This window comes from Diabrotica virgifera, chromosome 1 (genome assembly GCF_917563875.1).
Source record: "Diabrotica virgifera virgifera chromosome 1, PGI_DIABVI_V3a".
NCBI classification, from domain to species: Eukaryota; Metazoa; Arthropoda; class Insecta; order Coleoptera; family Chrysomelidae; genus Diabrotica; species Diabrotica virgifera.
The window spans coordinates 255,065,980-255,082,723 of NC_065443.1; the positions used below are offsets into that span (position 1 = coordinate 255,065,980).

Below are 16,744 nucleotides of genomic sequence, written 5' to 3' on the forward strand. Positions count from 1 at the left end.
ATTTTTAAAAATCGGATCTGAGGCTTTTGCTACTTGTAAATCACAAACATTTGTAAATATTAAGTCTAAAAACACATTTCTTTCATTTGGAATATTAATCATCTGGAAAAAATTCAAGTACCCATAAAACTCAGCTAAGTACAATGCATGTGAACCTTGAGGACAATTCACCAAGACACCTGATTCATTGTTATCCCATGAAGCTTCCGGAAGGTTGAAGTCTCCGAATATATATGTCTTATGATGATTATACCTTTGGGATATATCTTCGACTGATAAACAGTGTTGTTCATATATTTGTTCTACGGATTTTGGTGGAATATATACCCCTCCAATTATAAAATTTTCTTTACCAAATGAGCATAAAACAAAAAGTTGTTCAATAGATTTGTACAAGGGTTTCAGCACAGTTACCTTAATGTAGTCTTTAACAACAATCAAAATACCTCCTCCTCTTGACTTATAACTATTATCACGATCACATCTAAAAGTTCTATATGAAGGTATTTTAATTTCACTATCTAAAATATCCTCGTTTAACCAACTTTCAACAAATATAAAAATGTCATAATCAGAACATAAAATAGAACTAATCAGATCTTGAATTTTTGTACGAAGTCCTCCGACGTTCTGACAATAAACTTGTAATGGGGATGAGATTAGTTTTTTCCTTCTTTCTTGAATGATCCAATTTTTGGTACACCATTTCTGTATTTTATGGCAATGTCTTTTTCGCCTTTATTTTGTCTGTCTTTTAATTCTTTCCAAGTTTTACTGAACATATCCCTTTGCATATTTGTTTGATCACTATTTTAGTTGAGTGATTAATAAATAGTATTATATACAATGGTATTGTATTTTTTATTCATGTTGTTTTATTCAAATTGAGGTTAATATGTCAAAACAAACCTTAATCAAGCTTGTATGAACTTTGAAAAAACAAACTTCATGCAACAAAACAAAACAAACCTTTAGCAAGTGTGTTATATTATAAAGTTTGTATCAGGTTTGAAAAAATAAACTTCATGCGAGTTTGTCACACTGTAACTAGAAAGTTTGATATAAACTTGCAGCAAGCCTTCAAGTTTGATGTATCAAACTTGTTGCAAGTTTCAAACAAGTGTATATTGTTATCTGGGATTTCAATATTGGTAATGGTTGACAACACCGTCGACATCCCATCCTCTCCTGGTTGTATGTCGAGTCAAAATATTTGGAAATTCAGTAGAACAAACTTCATGCGAGTTTGTCACACTGTAACTAGAAAGTTTGATTTAAACTTGCAGCAAGCCTTCAAGTTTGATGTATCAAACTTGTTGCAAGCTTCAAACAAGTTTATATTGTTATCTGGGATTTCAATATTGGTAATGGTTGACAACAGTCAACATCCCAGTCAAAGTATTTGGAAATTCAATAGATATATAACACATTTCTTTTGTCATGCCATTTACTAATCATTACTCTAACATAGGTAGTATATACTAGTAACATATATGTTAGAATAATGTAAACAGTATGTTAGAGTATATATGTAAAAAAACACTGGATCCAGCTGGATGCAATTTCTAGTCACGGCGCGCCACTGCTAGTATGTTTTCGCAAATGAATCTTCAAACTACTTCCTGCAGTAAATGCCTTAAAGCAAATTTCACACTTGTAAGGTTTTTCCCCTGTGTGCACTCTCAAATGTCGTTTCGAACTACTTGCTTTGGTAAATTGCTTCAAACAAATTTCACACTTATAAGGTTTTTCCCCAGTATGTATTTGCAAATGTATTTTCAAACTATCTGCTCTAGTAAATGTCTTAAAACAAATTTCACACTTGTAAGGTTTTTCCCCAGTATGTACTGTATTATGATTTATCAAACTGCCTTGCTGAGAAAACTGTACAAGACAGATTTCACACTTGTAAGGTTTTTCCCCGGTATGCACTTTATTATGATTTATCAAACTGCTTTGCTGAGAAAACTGTGCAAGACAAATTTCACACTTGTAAGGTTTTTCCCCTGTATGTGTTCTCAAATGAATCTTCAAATTATTTTCTGCAGTAAATGTCTTAAAGCAAATTTCACACTTGTAAGGTTTTTCCTCAGTGTGCACTCTCAAATGTAAATTCAAATGACCTGCTGTAATAAACTTCTTAAAACAAATTTTACATTTGAATGGTTTTTCTCCAGTATGTATTCTCATATGTACTTTTAAATGACTTGCTGCAACAAACTGCTTAAAACAAATTTCACACTTGTGAGGTTTTTCCTCAGTGTGCACTCTCAAATGTCTTTTCAAATTACCTGCTCCACTAAATTGCTTAAAACAAATTTCACACTTATGAGGTTCTTGTCCAATCTGAACCTTTACACTTTTGTTTAATATGGTTTCTTCCGCATGTATTTGTTGGTCTTTATTATGGTATGAATGTGTTGGTGATAATTTTTTGGGTTCCGTTTGAATGTTGATTTTGGGGAAACCTAAAATATAAAACAAACCATAAACATTTAATTTTTTACTGCAATGAAAAATTTGTGCACAAACTCAACGGCAGGAATACAAATAACAGTCTACAAAAAAATTATTAATAAACAACCTAACATAAGTTTACCTTTTGCAATTTACCATTTTAAAGAAAAAAGAACAAAAGGTCCCAGATACAAAATGCATTATTAAAAAAAATAAAATTAAAATAACAAATAATGAATTAAATCTGAAATCTGCAACCACTTTCTGGTAACATTCTTTATCTCTGACTTAAGCCAAGAGACTACGAATAAAGAAAGCGAAAAGGATTCTATAGGAAAAGGTCTGAAAGACAGTTCCAAGTACTCAAAATCTGAATAAAGATAAAAGTGAACGACAGTTTGTGTTTCCCTTCGATTCGGAGGATATCCACCATCCCTAGACAGCTGTTTCTGTCTCTAGACATCGTCAGTGGGACTACGTGAACACCTCCGAACCAAGAAAATAAATTGCGTATTTAAGTGGAATTATATAAATAATATTAAAATCCACTTTTAAAACGCTGTAGCGACATCTCTTAGAGAAAAGAAGAAAGGTCTTAGATACAAAATTCATTATTAGAATAAATTAACCAATAATGACTTAAATCTGAAACCTTTCTTGGAACCACTTTCTGGTAACATAATTTATATCTGACTTTTACAATTTATAAGCCAAGAGACGACGAATAAAGAAAGCGAAAAGGATTCTACAATACGCAATCAAATTTTATGTGATTGCATATTTATTATTAATTAATATCTTTAATGTTAAGAAATATATTTCGCAGATATAATCGTATATTTAGAATTAAGTTACATTTCTTTGAGTTTATTTCTGATTTCAGTTTATTTTCTTTGAATGTACAAAATATATACAACAAACTGATGACTTAATAAAAAATTTAATCAATCATAAAATCCTTCCTTCCTATAACATTTGCTACCTTTTGTCATTAAATAATAAAACCGTATATGACTATTTAACAGAATTTATTTCAAAAAGTAACCTTAACTTGTGAGCACAGTTAAACTAGTAACCTTTGTTTTACACCATTTGTTTAAAACCTTCTTTCCGTGACCCAGTCTAGTTTGTGTATTAATTTAATGTCTTGATGGGTCCCTAGACGAGAAGCGAGAAACCATGTTATTTCTTACTGATAATCAAATAGGTATTGTGATAATTACTTTCTTTTCTTTGCTTTAGGAAGAACTTAAAAAGGTTGTGACTGGCTGAATGGCAAAAGCCTATGCCAAAAAAAAAAGTTACATTTCTTGAAAATAGAGTGATATTACATACGGCGAAATAAATCATTGTGTTAATGTAAAATCATTCTTTATTAATAAAAACAGGATATAAAACGTTATTATTACATACAAATATTTTCTTCACTCTTAAACCACTGACTTCTATACAACAATAACCGGATGGAGAGGCAAATTCAACTTTTTCAATTTTTATTCTTTTTGAATAGCACTTTATATATCAGCAATTAACTAAACTAGTAACTATTTTTTATTGGTATCCCATTTTGCTTATTTAGTACGAAACAGCGTGTTTAAATTCAACTTTCAAAAACGCTCGTGTTTTAAAGTTACCATGGCAACATCAACAGTTTTAAATATTGATCTAACCTGATAGGAGTACATACCTTGCAACGTCAGATAAATAAAATATTACTAACAAAAGTTTCAAAAGCTTTATTCAAATATTTGAAAATCTTAATGTTTTAAATGAATGTGAAAAATACAGTTGGTACAGTTTAAAATATTTATGCTTCCGTTTTTAAATCAGAGGAAATGCTGTTTAAATTAATACTACCGACATTCTCGGAAGCAAATGAGGCTGTACTTCCATTATTGATACTTGCAATAATGTTTAGACATTCTTCTTATTGGTAATACTCTCTTCGACGTAACCAGTCGCCACAGCTGCCGATTTCAATCCTACTTGTCCTTGAAATTGATCCACTGTCTTGCCACTGTTCACCATAATTAATTGTAGCGGACGTACGTCGAAACGCATGTCCCGTTTATTTCTCAGGACATGCCACTATTTTTAAACATCTGTACAAATTGACAGTGACGTATTTATGCGAGTAAATATTTATTGGAATATTTCTCTTCGCGCCAATATTGTAAAGTCAACAAATGTGATTATGGTTTATTTTTGACTGATTGCACAGTAAATGGACTGCCATAGAGTGAAAGCCACCAAAGCACAAACTTGGAGAAGATCCATCATGGACGAGATAATAGGTCAAGGGAAGCTTTGGAATGAGGTGAAGGCCTTAGGACAAAATAGAACCCGATGACGCGTTTTCACTGAAGCTTTATGCTCCACTTAGGAGCAGTTCACACTTGTAAGGTTTTTCCCCAGTATGCACTCTCAAATGTACTTTCAAACTACTTGCCTTAATAAATTGATTCAAACAAATTTCACACTTGTAAGGTTTTCCCCTGTATGTGTTTGCAAATGCATTTTCAAACTATCTGCTCTAGTAAATTGTGTACTTTATTATGATTTATCAAACGGCTTTGCTCAGAAAACTGTACAAGACAAATTTCACACTTGTAAGGTTTTTTTCCCGGTATGTGTCCGCAAATGAATTTTCAAATTGCATGCTGTAGCAAATGTCTTAAAGCAAATTTCACAATTGTAAAGTTTTTCCCCAGTGTGCACTCTCGAATGTACTTTCAAATTACTTGCTGTACTAAATTGATTAAAACAAATTTCACACTTGTAAGGTTTTTCCCCTGTGTGCACTCTAGAATGTACTTTCAAACTACCTGCTTTAATAAATTGCTTCAAACAAATTTCACACTTGTAATGTTTTTCCCCGGTATGTGTTTGCAAATGCATTTTCAAACTATCTGCTCTCGAAAATGTCTTAAAGCAAATTTCACACTTGTAAGGTTTTTCCCCCGTGTGTACTTTATTATGAGTTATCAAACTACTTTGCTGAGAAAATTGTACAAGACAAATTTCACACTTGTAAGGTTTTTCCCCGGTATGTGTTCGCAAATGAATTTTCAAACTACCTGCTGTAGTAAATGTCTTAGAGCAAATTTTACACTTGTAAGGTTTTTCCCCAGTGTGCACTCTCAAATGTACTTTCAAATTACTTGCTTGACTAAACTGATTAAAACAAATTTCACACTTGTGAGGTGTTTCCCTTGTATGTGTTCTCAAATGAACCTTCAAATTATCTGCTTTAGTAAATGTCTTGAAACAAATTTCACACTTGTAATGCTTTTCTCCAGTGTGTATCTTCTTATGCTTTATCAAACTGCTTTGCCGAGGAAACTGGACAAGACAAATTTTACACTTATAAGGTTTTTGTTCTATCTGAACTTTTACACTTTTGTTTAATATGGTTTCTTCCGCATGTATTTGTTGTTCTTTATGGTATGAATGTGTAAGTGATGTTTTTTTAGTTTCCATTTGATCGTTGATTTGGGGGAAACCTAAAATATAAAACAAACCATATAGGGGAGTGCATATAGATTTTCACTTCGGAAAAAATCAAATAAGATATAACTTTTTGTAATTTCATTAAGAAATGTTTAATAAACAACATATCAAAAAGTTCTACTCGAGAAGTGGGTGTTTCATTTTTTATTAAACAAATGAACTGCTAAATTAGATGTTTTTTTTAAATAACTCCGAAAATATAAATTTTAGAAAATAACTGACTTGTCCATTGAAAAATTCAGAAAATTTTACAAAATAAACCTTATATAAAGATTTTTCTAAAATTAAATCTATAGCTTCTATATTTTTTTATTTATAACGCTAAAGTCACCCTTCTCACAAACATTGACTGCGTTCACCAGATGCAAACACATTCACAAATGTTTGCGCTTTGATTCTAAACTTGTTGACAGCGAACTGAACGGTTGGTTGTTTAGGTTAAAATTTGACATTTTGCTTGCTTGGTTTGAACGTAACCTAAAATAAATTTTCTCAATAAATACGTTTTTGAATTTATTTTTTTTATTAAAGGAAAAAAGAAAATTTATTTAATAGATAATAACGTAGCAGAATGTCTTCAGTAGCCTTTATTTTATATATAAAACTCTTATCAATATATTTTACAATATATACAATTTAAATTCCCGCCATATTATTATTTCAACACGTTTGCAAAGTTCAACTTAAATATCTTATGTTTGCAAAAATGGCGACCGCTTTCCAAACATGTTTGACGTTAGCAAGTCGTTCAGAACCATAAAGCGCAAATTGATTGCCAACGTTTGCATCTGGTGAACGCGCCCATTGGCGCACTGTTGTAAACTAGCGTTCGGCGAAGTGCATGGTTGAGTTATGTCAAAATAATTCTGTAACTAATGGATCAAACGAAATTTTTCAAATTGGACATAAAAAAAGAACAATTAACCTATCTTATGGTTATAATAAAAAGAAGTAAAATGTATGGGCATAAGTACGGTTTGGGCGGAAAGTGAGACTTATAGGTCTGGATCCCGCGCATGAAAAAAAAAGTTGATTAATAGCAAGCTGAAAATTTGTTAATAGCTTAAGGGTGTCTAGTCGGACAAACTTTGATATATGGGAACACTGGAACAGGGTAAGTTTTAATTGTGGAACAGGTTAAAAATTTGGAACGGTCAGACCACGAAAACGGCACATGTATTTTGTCCGACAGAACAGACTTAAACTCTCCGAACAGAGATTAAACTCTCATGCAAAAATCAGACTGCTATTTATCACCAAATGGGCGTTTTAATGAGTGGAACATGTAGAATATGTCAAATGACAGGAATTATGACAGGTGATAAATAGCAGTCTGATTTTTGCATGAGAGTTTAATCTCTGTTCGGAGAGTTTAAGTCTGTTCTGTCGGACAAAATACATGTGCCGTTTTCGTGGTCTGACCGTTCCAAATTTTTAACCTGTTCCACAATTAAAACTGCCCCTGTTACAGTGTTCCCATATATCAAAGTTTATCCGACTAGACACCCTTAAGCTATTAACAAATTTTCAGCTTGCTATTAATCAACTTTTTTTTCATACGCGGGATCCAGACCTATTACATGAATTTTGTTTAAAAATGATCTAAAAATGTGTACATAACTAATACAATTTTACTTATAAAACTCTCCAATTTGCACAACTTACCTCTCAAACATCTTACTAAACGATGTTTTATTCAGACAAAATCTCAAAAATTTAACTCAAATGATACATCTAAAAAAATATAATTTTTGAAAACTTTGTAGTTTTACAGAATTACTACCATTTTAAGACAATATTACTCAAGTTTGAACAGATTTATTACAATTTTATAGGTGTTTTTTTTAAAGCTTAGGATGCAATATTTAAAATGCACTTAATTATTTTACTTTAGAAACGAAACAAACAATTTCGCTTTGAGAAAATTAAGAAAGATAAAATAATGTAATAAAAAAACCGAAAATTTCCTGCTAAAAAAATGTTTATACAAAGTGATCAAAACTTTTTTCTGTAAAATTTACCTAAAATAAATTTAATAATAAGCTTCAACAATAATAAATGTTCAACAAAAAATTTTTTTGTGCTCTTATACAGTATGTCGGCGTAAATTGGAACCTATTGATAACTTTTTTATTATCAGTTTTACGAAAACAAGTTATTCTTTATAAAATACTCTTCATCATATATAATCTGAGATGCAACCATAAGATATCAAATTTTATTAATTTTATACGAGGTATGTCAAAAAATATGAATTTCACTCAAGAGTAAAGCACCTTTAAATTTCACAATATTAAAAATTTTAGTTAAAAAAAGTTGTTTGGAATTAAAAACTAAGTTCCAATGTTCAATTACGTCCTTCTAATTGAAATATTATGCACTATAAGGGCACTTAACTGTTAAACGAAATTCATATTTTTTTACATACCTCGTATAAAATTGAAAAAGTTTGATATATGATGGTTGTATCTTAGATTTTAGACCAGGTAGAGAATTTTATGCGGAATAATTTTTTTTGTAAAATTGATAATAAAATAATTATCATAAATGTAATAAAATGATGATAGGTATCGGGTAATTTAAGAAAAAATTGAATTTTTTTTTCTTAATTAGGATATCATTGTATATTAAAACATAGTTTTTAATTCCAAATAACTTTTCATAATAACAATTTTTATTATTCTGGAATATAAAGGTACTTTAAAAAACTCATACAGAAGTAAAAACTTAAACTTGTATTCGGGTCGGGTATAAAATCGTTTATTAAAAAACTATCTAAAAAGTCATCCAAACGGATTGCAAAACGTTTTCGTTCTAATTCAGAACATATTCAGTGCATTCTGCTGAGTAGTTTGAAACTAGCACACTATTCAAAGTGGTAACCCCATAATATATGGTTTAAATATCTTATTTTAGCAAAACATGGTGACTACAAGTCGATGTTATTAGATATAATAGAACACATGCTCAAAGGGCAACATGGTTCCCTGCTCGAAAATGCTAGGTACTTGCCAGTTCAATGGGCACAGACCAACTGTGCCAACAGTTATATAAGGGTTGGGCCAATGGGTAAATAAAAGGTAAAATGTTTGTGGATATGTATGTATGTAAGTAGTGAAGTGGACAGTGGAAATGGATGGAATCGTTTCCACACTGTGACAAATGAAGGTTTCAGTCAAAAATGTAGAGAAATGAAAGCCAGATGTTTATACTATTCCATATAATTAGCGGATACGTTTCGTTCTAAGTTTTCAGAACATCATCGGAGTTCTCCGATCGACTGCGTGAAAATGACTGTCAGATATTTTGTGTTTAATTTTTAAACAGATGTGTTACAAATAAGTTTTTAAAACTTGACGATGACTAACTGTCATCCCGTTAGTCAACATCAGTATCATTTATTATTATAAGAGTGCTTATACTCAGTACCCTCATTGTTTAACTGTGTTATTTCTACATGTTGGCTGTGTATTTTTTTGAAGTTGTACTTCTTTAGGCACGAGGGTGAATTTTTATTTTCCCGGGCGCATGCGCACACCGACAGTATGGTATTATACGGGATTATATATAATACGGGTGTTATACGGGATCTGATTGGGTGTTAAAATCATCTGTCAATAATTGTTCAATATGGAGATTATGGATAAACAAGTGTATATTAGTTTTTATTGTTGTGATGGCAGAGAAAAAAAAAAGAAGTTTATAATTGTAGTGACTTTTTAAATAGTTTTTAAAAGCGACAGGTACATAATAATTGTAAATGTTTCAGTATCCTAATAAAAAACTTCTTGAGTACCTACCTACTTGGAAAATTTAAAAAGAACCTACCAAAATAGTATGTAATGCTTTGATTTACATAATTTGATAACCATCAAAATTTCTATCAATATTCACCTAATATATTGTTATTCCACAAAATATTCCTTTAATTCCACAAAAATCAAACTAATTTGATTAAATTCATATAAGTAATAAATAACTGTCAAAAAGTTTATGGCGTAAACGTTCAGTTGTTGTATATTTCCACATGACAGAAACGCGAAGATGGCGCAATGGGAAAGCACCTCGATTTTCGATCGGCGGGATCGACCGGAAGCAGGTTCGATCTCCAATGCCAGTTACTATTTTTTTTATACATTTTATGATTGTAAGTATATTATTATATAATTTTTTTCAGAAAATACGTATTTAGTTAAAAATTTTGGCAACAATTATTGTTCAGAAATCATTTCTTTGTGGCATTTTTCAATGTGTTTGTGTGTGTTTTATCCTTTTATTTTTTTTTAATTTTTGGTATTGTTTTAATAAAAATTTTTGGAAAGTAGTAAGTATTAAAATTAGTTTAATAGTTAAATTAAATATAAATAAACTGTTTAAAGTGTATTGATTTCTTTGAAATCATATATTAGAAGTATAACTTTTTACGTGCGTACAAAGTACACACATTCTTCTTTTTATGTGATGTTTTTCACTTTTCTTATTTTAAAATCAGTTTTATGCACTTCCATAAGCTTTACAAAGTGCAAACTGCATAATCAACATTAATGTTACGAATCAAACAGAAACTCTGTGGCAGTTTTTTACATTCACTTTTTATACAGAAGTTATGTTCCTGCTAGGCTTGTTATTGATCAATTTACCTGTTATATTATGTGATTTGTAAACCGATGGTCCAGTCTCTTCTAGATCTGTTGCTTTTAACATGTTGACGGACAGAACATCTATAGACGTCTAATTTCCATTGATTTAATGTGACACAACGTCTATAGACGTTGCATTTTGCCCTATTCTACTTTGCAAAATACATATAGTGTCACAACACTTGCTTATACATTTGACGCATTGTCCGTCAACATGTTAACATCTAGACATTATATACTTCTCATATACTAGGACTGATGATGTTCTGAAAACTTAGAACGAAACGTATCCGCTAATTATATGGAATAGTATAAAAATCTGGCGGGAATAAAGACGGCAATTATTCCCAAAGAATACCCAGATATATCTGTAATGGAAAAAGACGTTGGGGCAATAAAAGAAGCCCTAATTAAACTTATTGATGAGGTTCCTTGCTCAACTCGTTACGAAGGTCATCGGCTCATGGATAGATACTATGGGTTGATATGTGCTGACGAGGAGTCCTTTAAGAATCCCAGAACTCCCAGAATCGAAGCGTGTACTGATGTACCTTCCAGAGACTAAAAATAAGGAACTGAAGGTGCCACCGACACGAATTGGAAAACAAAATCCTGAACTAAGGACCAGTCGTTGGGCAATTCTGAGTTCCAAACCAGCAGCTGATGGAGGACTGCATATGAGTCTCCGAACTGATAAGGAGTCAGAGGCACAGCTCGAAAGGTTCAATGGAAGCCTTATTACCTTCTCCAGCGAGCAAGTACTATACCGTTGGAAGAGGGTAAAGCAAGACAGGCAGGGAACATTGGGGAACCAAAACCTGCAACAATTACTTCCGAACCGCAGGAGGCCGAAGGGGACTCTATGCAGGTGGAAAAAATTACAAGAGGGCCTGTTAGAGACCCAAAAAATGAATAAACTGCAAAATTAAGATCATACAGATCAATTAGCAGCACAAAAAACAGCTTCGGCACTTTTGTGCCAGGAAGTAGCTGAGAAGAACATTTATATGGTACTTATTCAAGAACCGTAGATAAATGAAGGTAAGATACTGGGATTGAATGTTACGGAATGGGAACTAATTTTGGGAGTACCTGACAATAAAATCAGAACTTGTATCTTTTGTAGATCTGACCTTAACCTGCTACCAGTTATGGAGCTCTGTAGGGGAGACATGACAGCTGCCAGAATTAAACTGAATTGCAATGGGTTGGTTACAGAGTTTATTGTTCCGTCTCTTTACCTTCCTATTGACACTAAAGAGCAACTTCCAGGGACTAACCTAGAGCACCTTCTAGAATACACTAATAATAAGCACACAGAGCTTATCATTGGAGTCAACTCCAACGCTCACCACATCATTTGGGGGAGCAGAGATACAAACAATAGAGGTAAGTTACTTTTTGAGTATCATTGCACTACTGAACTTCTGAATCTTCTGAACACGGGTAATAAGCCCACCTTCAGGACATCAAGAGAAGAATCACTGATCGACATAAGCCTATGCTCTATGGGGATTGGGAACATAATATCTGACTGGCATGTGTCGGATGCGTTATCCTTATTGGATCATGCATACATATGCTTTGAGATAAACTCAGTCAAACCAGAACCAAGGTTCTATAGAGACCCTAAGGTGACCGATTGGGAATCCTTTAAGAGTGATCTTGGAACAAGGGTACGGAATTATCCTAACAGACCAAAAAACAACGTTGAGGTTGAGATGGCAGTAGACTGGTTGCAGCTTGCAGCATGCAATAGTCGTCTCATATGAGGAAAACTGCCTGTTAAAAGAAAGTCGTCCTCCCAGGCAAGTAACTTGGTGGAATAAGGAGCTGTCTGATCTCAAAAGAGAAATAAGACGGCTCTTTAATAGGGTGAAGAAATCAGGTGATTGGGAAGCATATAAGGCTAAACTGAAAACCTATAATAAGAAAATCCAATCCGCTAAGGAAAGATCCTGGAGAGAATTCTGTGAAAACATTGAAAGTGTACCTGAAAGCGCCAGGGTTAACAGAATCCTCAAAAGAGATAACATTAACAAACCCGTGTCAATGAAATTGTCCAATGGGAAGTAAAATCACTCTTCTGTCGGCGCTTTGATCTCAGGAAGTAATACCAACAGTAAGCAATTGGTAATTCACCAGTGGTGGATGCGGGTTTTCCCTGTTAAAAGCCCTACGTTTCTATGCGAATAGCAATGCGAGAGTGGGGCAAAAGCGACTGCCAACATTGCGCGGTCGCCATGCATGACTACAGATTTTACTTCCAATTTTTCAGAGAGTGGTTCTACTGTCCCTCTTTATACTGTGACACAGAGAAGGAGGCTGTAGAGCATCTTTTGAGTATTCACTTTCCAGGGTCGACGCAGTTGACTGGTAATAACAATTATCAAGCAAACAATAGCCCAACCAAAAGGGACTAGCTGACCTCCTAGCCATGCTCTGGGATACATTCCCAAAGCTTGGAGAAGGGCAAGGGTGTCGTTTATTCCCAAACCAGGAAAAACAGACTTCACCTTAGCAAAATCCTACAGGCCTATAAGTCTGACCTCATTCATGTTGAAAACCATGGAAAAAATCTTGAATGAACACATCAAGAAAAACAATCTAAATGAAAATCCACTGCACCAACGACAATGGGCGTATCAGGCAGGGAAATCAAAAATCTGGAGCTACAAAACTATAATCCATTTAACCATTATCGCCGAAATGGTTTATGTAGTTGTTGTGGTTACGACACTAAGTTTGATCGGGCAATCCGAGTTTATTTGCCGGCCATAATTATTAGGATGGCTGGGATGAACTCGGATTGTCTTATCACAAGTCTGGTGTCTGACCTAACTACTAGATCATTTGGGAGAGAATGCGATAAAGACGACCATTTATAACGCTTAAGTGTAATCGAGAAACATTACATTCAACTTCATACATTTAATTTATAAAAAACTTTAAAAAACTCCTGATACAGGAATAAAAAACCGCTAAACACTGTAAAAAGAGTGGCGCATACAATATTCCAGCTACAAAAGAGCTGATATGAATATTACGTGGCGTGAAAATGTATTTTCATTTTGATGGAAAATAAAATTCTAGTTTTATTTTGAAAGATTGTTCCATAAGATTTGCTAAATTTGAAGTAAAACGTGCCACAAAAGGATGTACTCTGATACAGTTTGCATTTTGAACCTCTTTTGTGGCGTGTTTTACTTCAAATTTAGCAAATATTATGGAAAAATCCTTCAAAATAAAAGAAGAATTTTATTTCCCATCAAAATGAAAATACATTTTTGTGCCACGTAATATTCATATTATCAGCTCTTTTGTAGCTGGAATATTGTATGCGCCACTCTTTTTTATGGCGTTTAGCAATTTTTTATTTTTGTATAAATAATACCGTCGATAGATAAATATACAAGGTTCATATTTACCTATACCTCGTCCAATTTACTTACCGTTGCACTTCATCCGCGCCATAGCCTGTGACACGATACCAACACGAAATATCTAGGCGGTAGGTGTGTTCCCCTTTAGAATCATTTTGATTCTAAAAAAGAACACACCCACCGCCTAAATATTTCGTGTTGGTATCGTGTCACAGGCTATGGCGCGGATGACGTGCAATGGTAAATAAGTTGGACGAGGTATAGTATAATTTAATAATTAGTTATTAATATTGATTAAAAGTAAATATACCTTGTATATTTATCTATTAACGGTATTATTTATATTAGGTGAGGGTAGGAGTTGTCAGCGACAAGTCGTCCAGGGTATCTGCGAAAGCACTTAATATAGGTATAAGAAGTACATTTTGTTTGAAGTCAAAAACGAAATTATATTAACAACGGCTAAGAAATCTTCATCTTCTGTGATATCTCCATCATCAAAATCAAAGACACCCTTATTAGCAGTAGTGATTATTATTAGTATAGATACGAAATTATAATAGATTATTACTGCAAATAATGTTATCTACGACTACAAATTTGTAGAAAGAACAATACAATATATACACTCACCGGCACAAAATTCCGCCACCCAAAATTTTTGATTAAGTTTGATAATTTATAACTTTATTATTTGTACTCCGATTTTCAAGATTCTTGCAGCAGTTTGTAGGTACGTGTATTGATATCGTTTGGTGTTATTCCAACACAAAAATTTTGCTTGCATTGCATTATATGGGGGTGAATGGAAGTATTGTATTTCCTCCTAACATTCTGTGGAAAAATGGAAGGGCTGGTTTTGTTTCATAGTCCTGTCATATTATCCCGGAGGTATCACTAAAATTTTGTTTTTTGAATTATCCGAATATCTCTTTTCTTGTAAGAACTGTACCTACCATTTTTTGTAAATAAAAACAATGATTGACTCACAAAATAGAGGTTGGATTGATAAGATTAGAATGGCCCGCATGCAGCCCAGATCTCAATCCTATTGAGTATTTATGGGATGAATTAAAAAAAGCTATTCGCCCTCATCCTAGGCCTCCAGAAAATTTGGTACAGTTATGGCCCTCTTAGAGGAATATTGGGCTATTCCCGAGGCAAGGATAACACATCTTTATTTGATGCCAAACAGATTGCGAGCAGTCGTTGCTGCAAGAGGTGGACATACATGCTATTGAATTGTTTGGTTTTGTTGTTAATTTTAGGGAGTTTGATATTTTTAATTAAAAAAACCTTCAAAGCAGTGTTTTTATTTACAGCTCTTACAAGAAAAGAGATATTTGGATAATTCAAAAAACAAAATCTTATTGATACTTCCAGGATAATACAAAAGGAGTATGAAACAAAATCAGCCCTCAAAATTTTTCCACAAAATTTTTTAAAGTTAAGAGAAAATACAAACCCTTCCATTCACCCCCGTATAATGCCATCTAAGCAAAAAATTTTTATTACCGGAATAATAAAAAACGACATCAGTACATGTACCTACAAACTGATGCAAGAATCTTGAAAATTGGAGTACACATAATAAAGTTATAGATTGTCAAACTTAATCAAAAATTTTGGGTAGCGGAATTTTGTGCCAATGAGTGTAGATGCCTCAGAAGCCAATCCATGTTAAGTCAATAAATGTCTGAAATGAGATAATAAGGTGTTTGTAAAAATAGTTGTGGAAATATTACGAGGAGACTTTAAAAATAAATAAACCATCTTTATTGCTCCATCAATATAAGTATTACATAAGTATATTCATAAATACAAACAAGGGCAAACTATTTGTCCTTGGCGCATTTTTGGTGTTACATCCCATAAGTAATTTTTAGGGAGAACTTGACTTACACTGTTCAACTTCTGAAGCATCCATATAGGGCAATAACTAGGGTTGTTTTAATCTGGAATGTTCTTGATAATATTTAATTTAAAACCAGAAAGTCAGGTTACAAATCTCTAATAATTTAACACTGCTAGACAGATGGTTAAGTGTTAAGCATGCATTGAACAACGCAATATTAAGTTTAATTTAAGATTATTTTTAATCTGAAGATAATCTCTAATTGAACAATCGACCCTAAGTGTCTCACCTGAATCATCTTCTTGTGTTTCCTTTTTAACATCTTTTATATCTACTTCTGTGGATAACTCACTTTGCACATATCGTATGACTTCACTACTAAGTTCATTGTCATATTCGTCAGGTTCTTTCTTAATTTCTGCTTTAATGTCCATTATAGTCTTGTCTTGCCTCACAGAGGGTTAATTATATTATTTTAAAATTTTAAAGAAACAACAAACAACAACGACACATCGACATCTTTGACTACATAACCTTAACCTTATCACTTATCAATTTCTTCTCTCTTCGTTGCTATTGGCCTCGACAAGGGTCTCGTGCCTTTCAGCATGCAGCCACTGCCATTCATTTCGACGCTCTCAAGCCAAAACGGCATAAACGACATTAACTTGATTTTTCAGGAAACACAAAAAACTGATTATTTTTATTTTTACCAATTCTGCTTATCTGCATAGTGACTCAAAAAAATTGATGATTTTTTTTTTCAAATTTTAATATTTTGCGAACATGACTGTAGCTGAAAATACTATCTGAAATAAATTAAAAACTAGAAAATGGCGCTTTTGTGTCCAATCAAGATATAACATTGGTGAATATGCCAAACTTACCTCTGGCGTTTG

The 16,744-nt window shown here is 32.9% G+C and overlaps 1 protein-coding gene across 1 annotated transcript; it reads right to left on the minus strand.

The window, feature by feature from the left end:
• Nucleotides 1-545: 545 nt before the first annotated feature.
• On the minus strand, nt 546-16,404 carry LOC114338896 (zinc finger protein 664-like). Its single transcript, XM_028289526.2, has 3 exons — nt 16,135-16,404; nt 5,535-5,960; nt 546-2,468 (listed from the first exon to the last, which is right to left on the minus strand). Exons 1-3 carry the CDS (start codon nt 16,277-16,279, stop codon nt 1,570-1,572), a joined length of 1,470 nt encoding a protein of 489 aa, XP_028145327.2. The 5' UTR covers nt 16,280-16,404; the 3' UTR covers nt 546-1,569.
• Nucleotides 16,405-16,744: the final 340 nt, after the last annotated feature.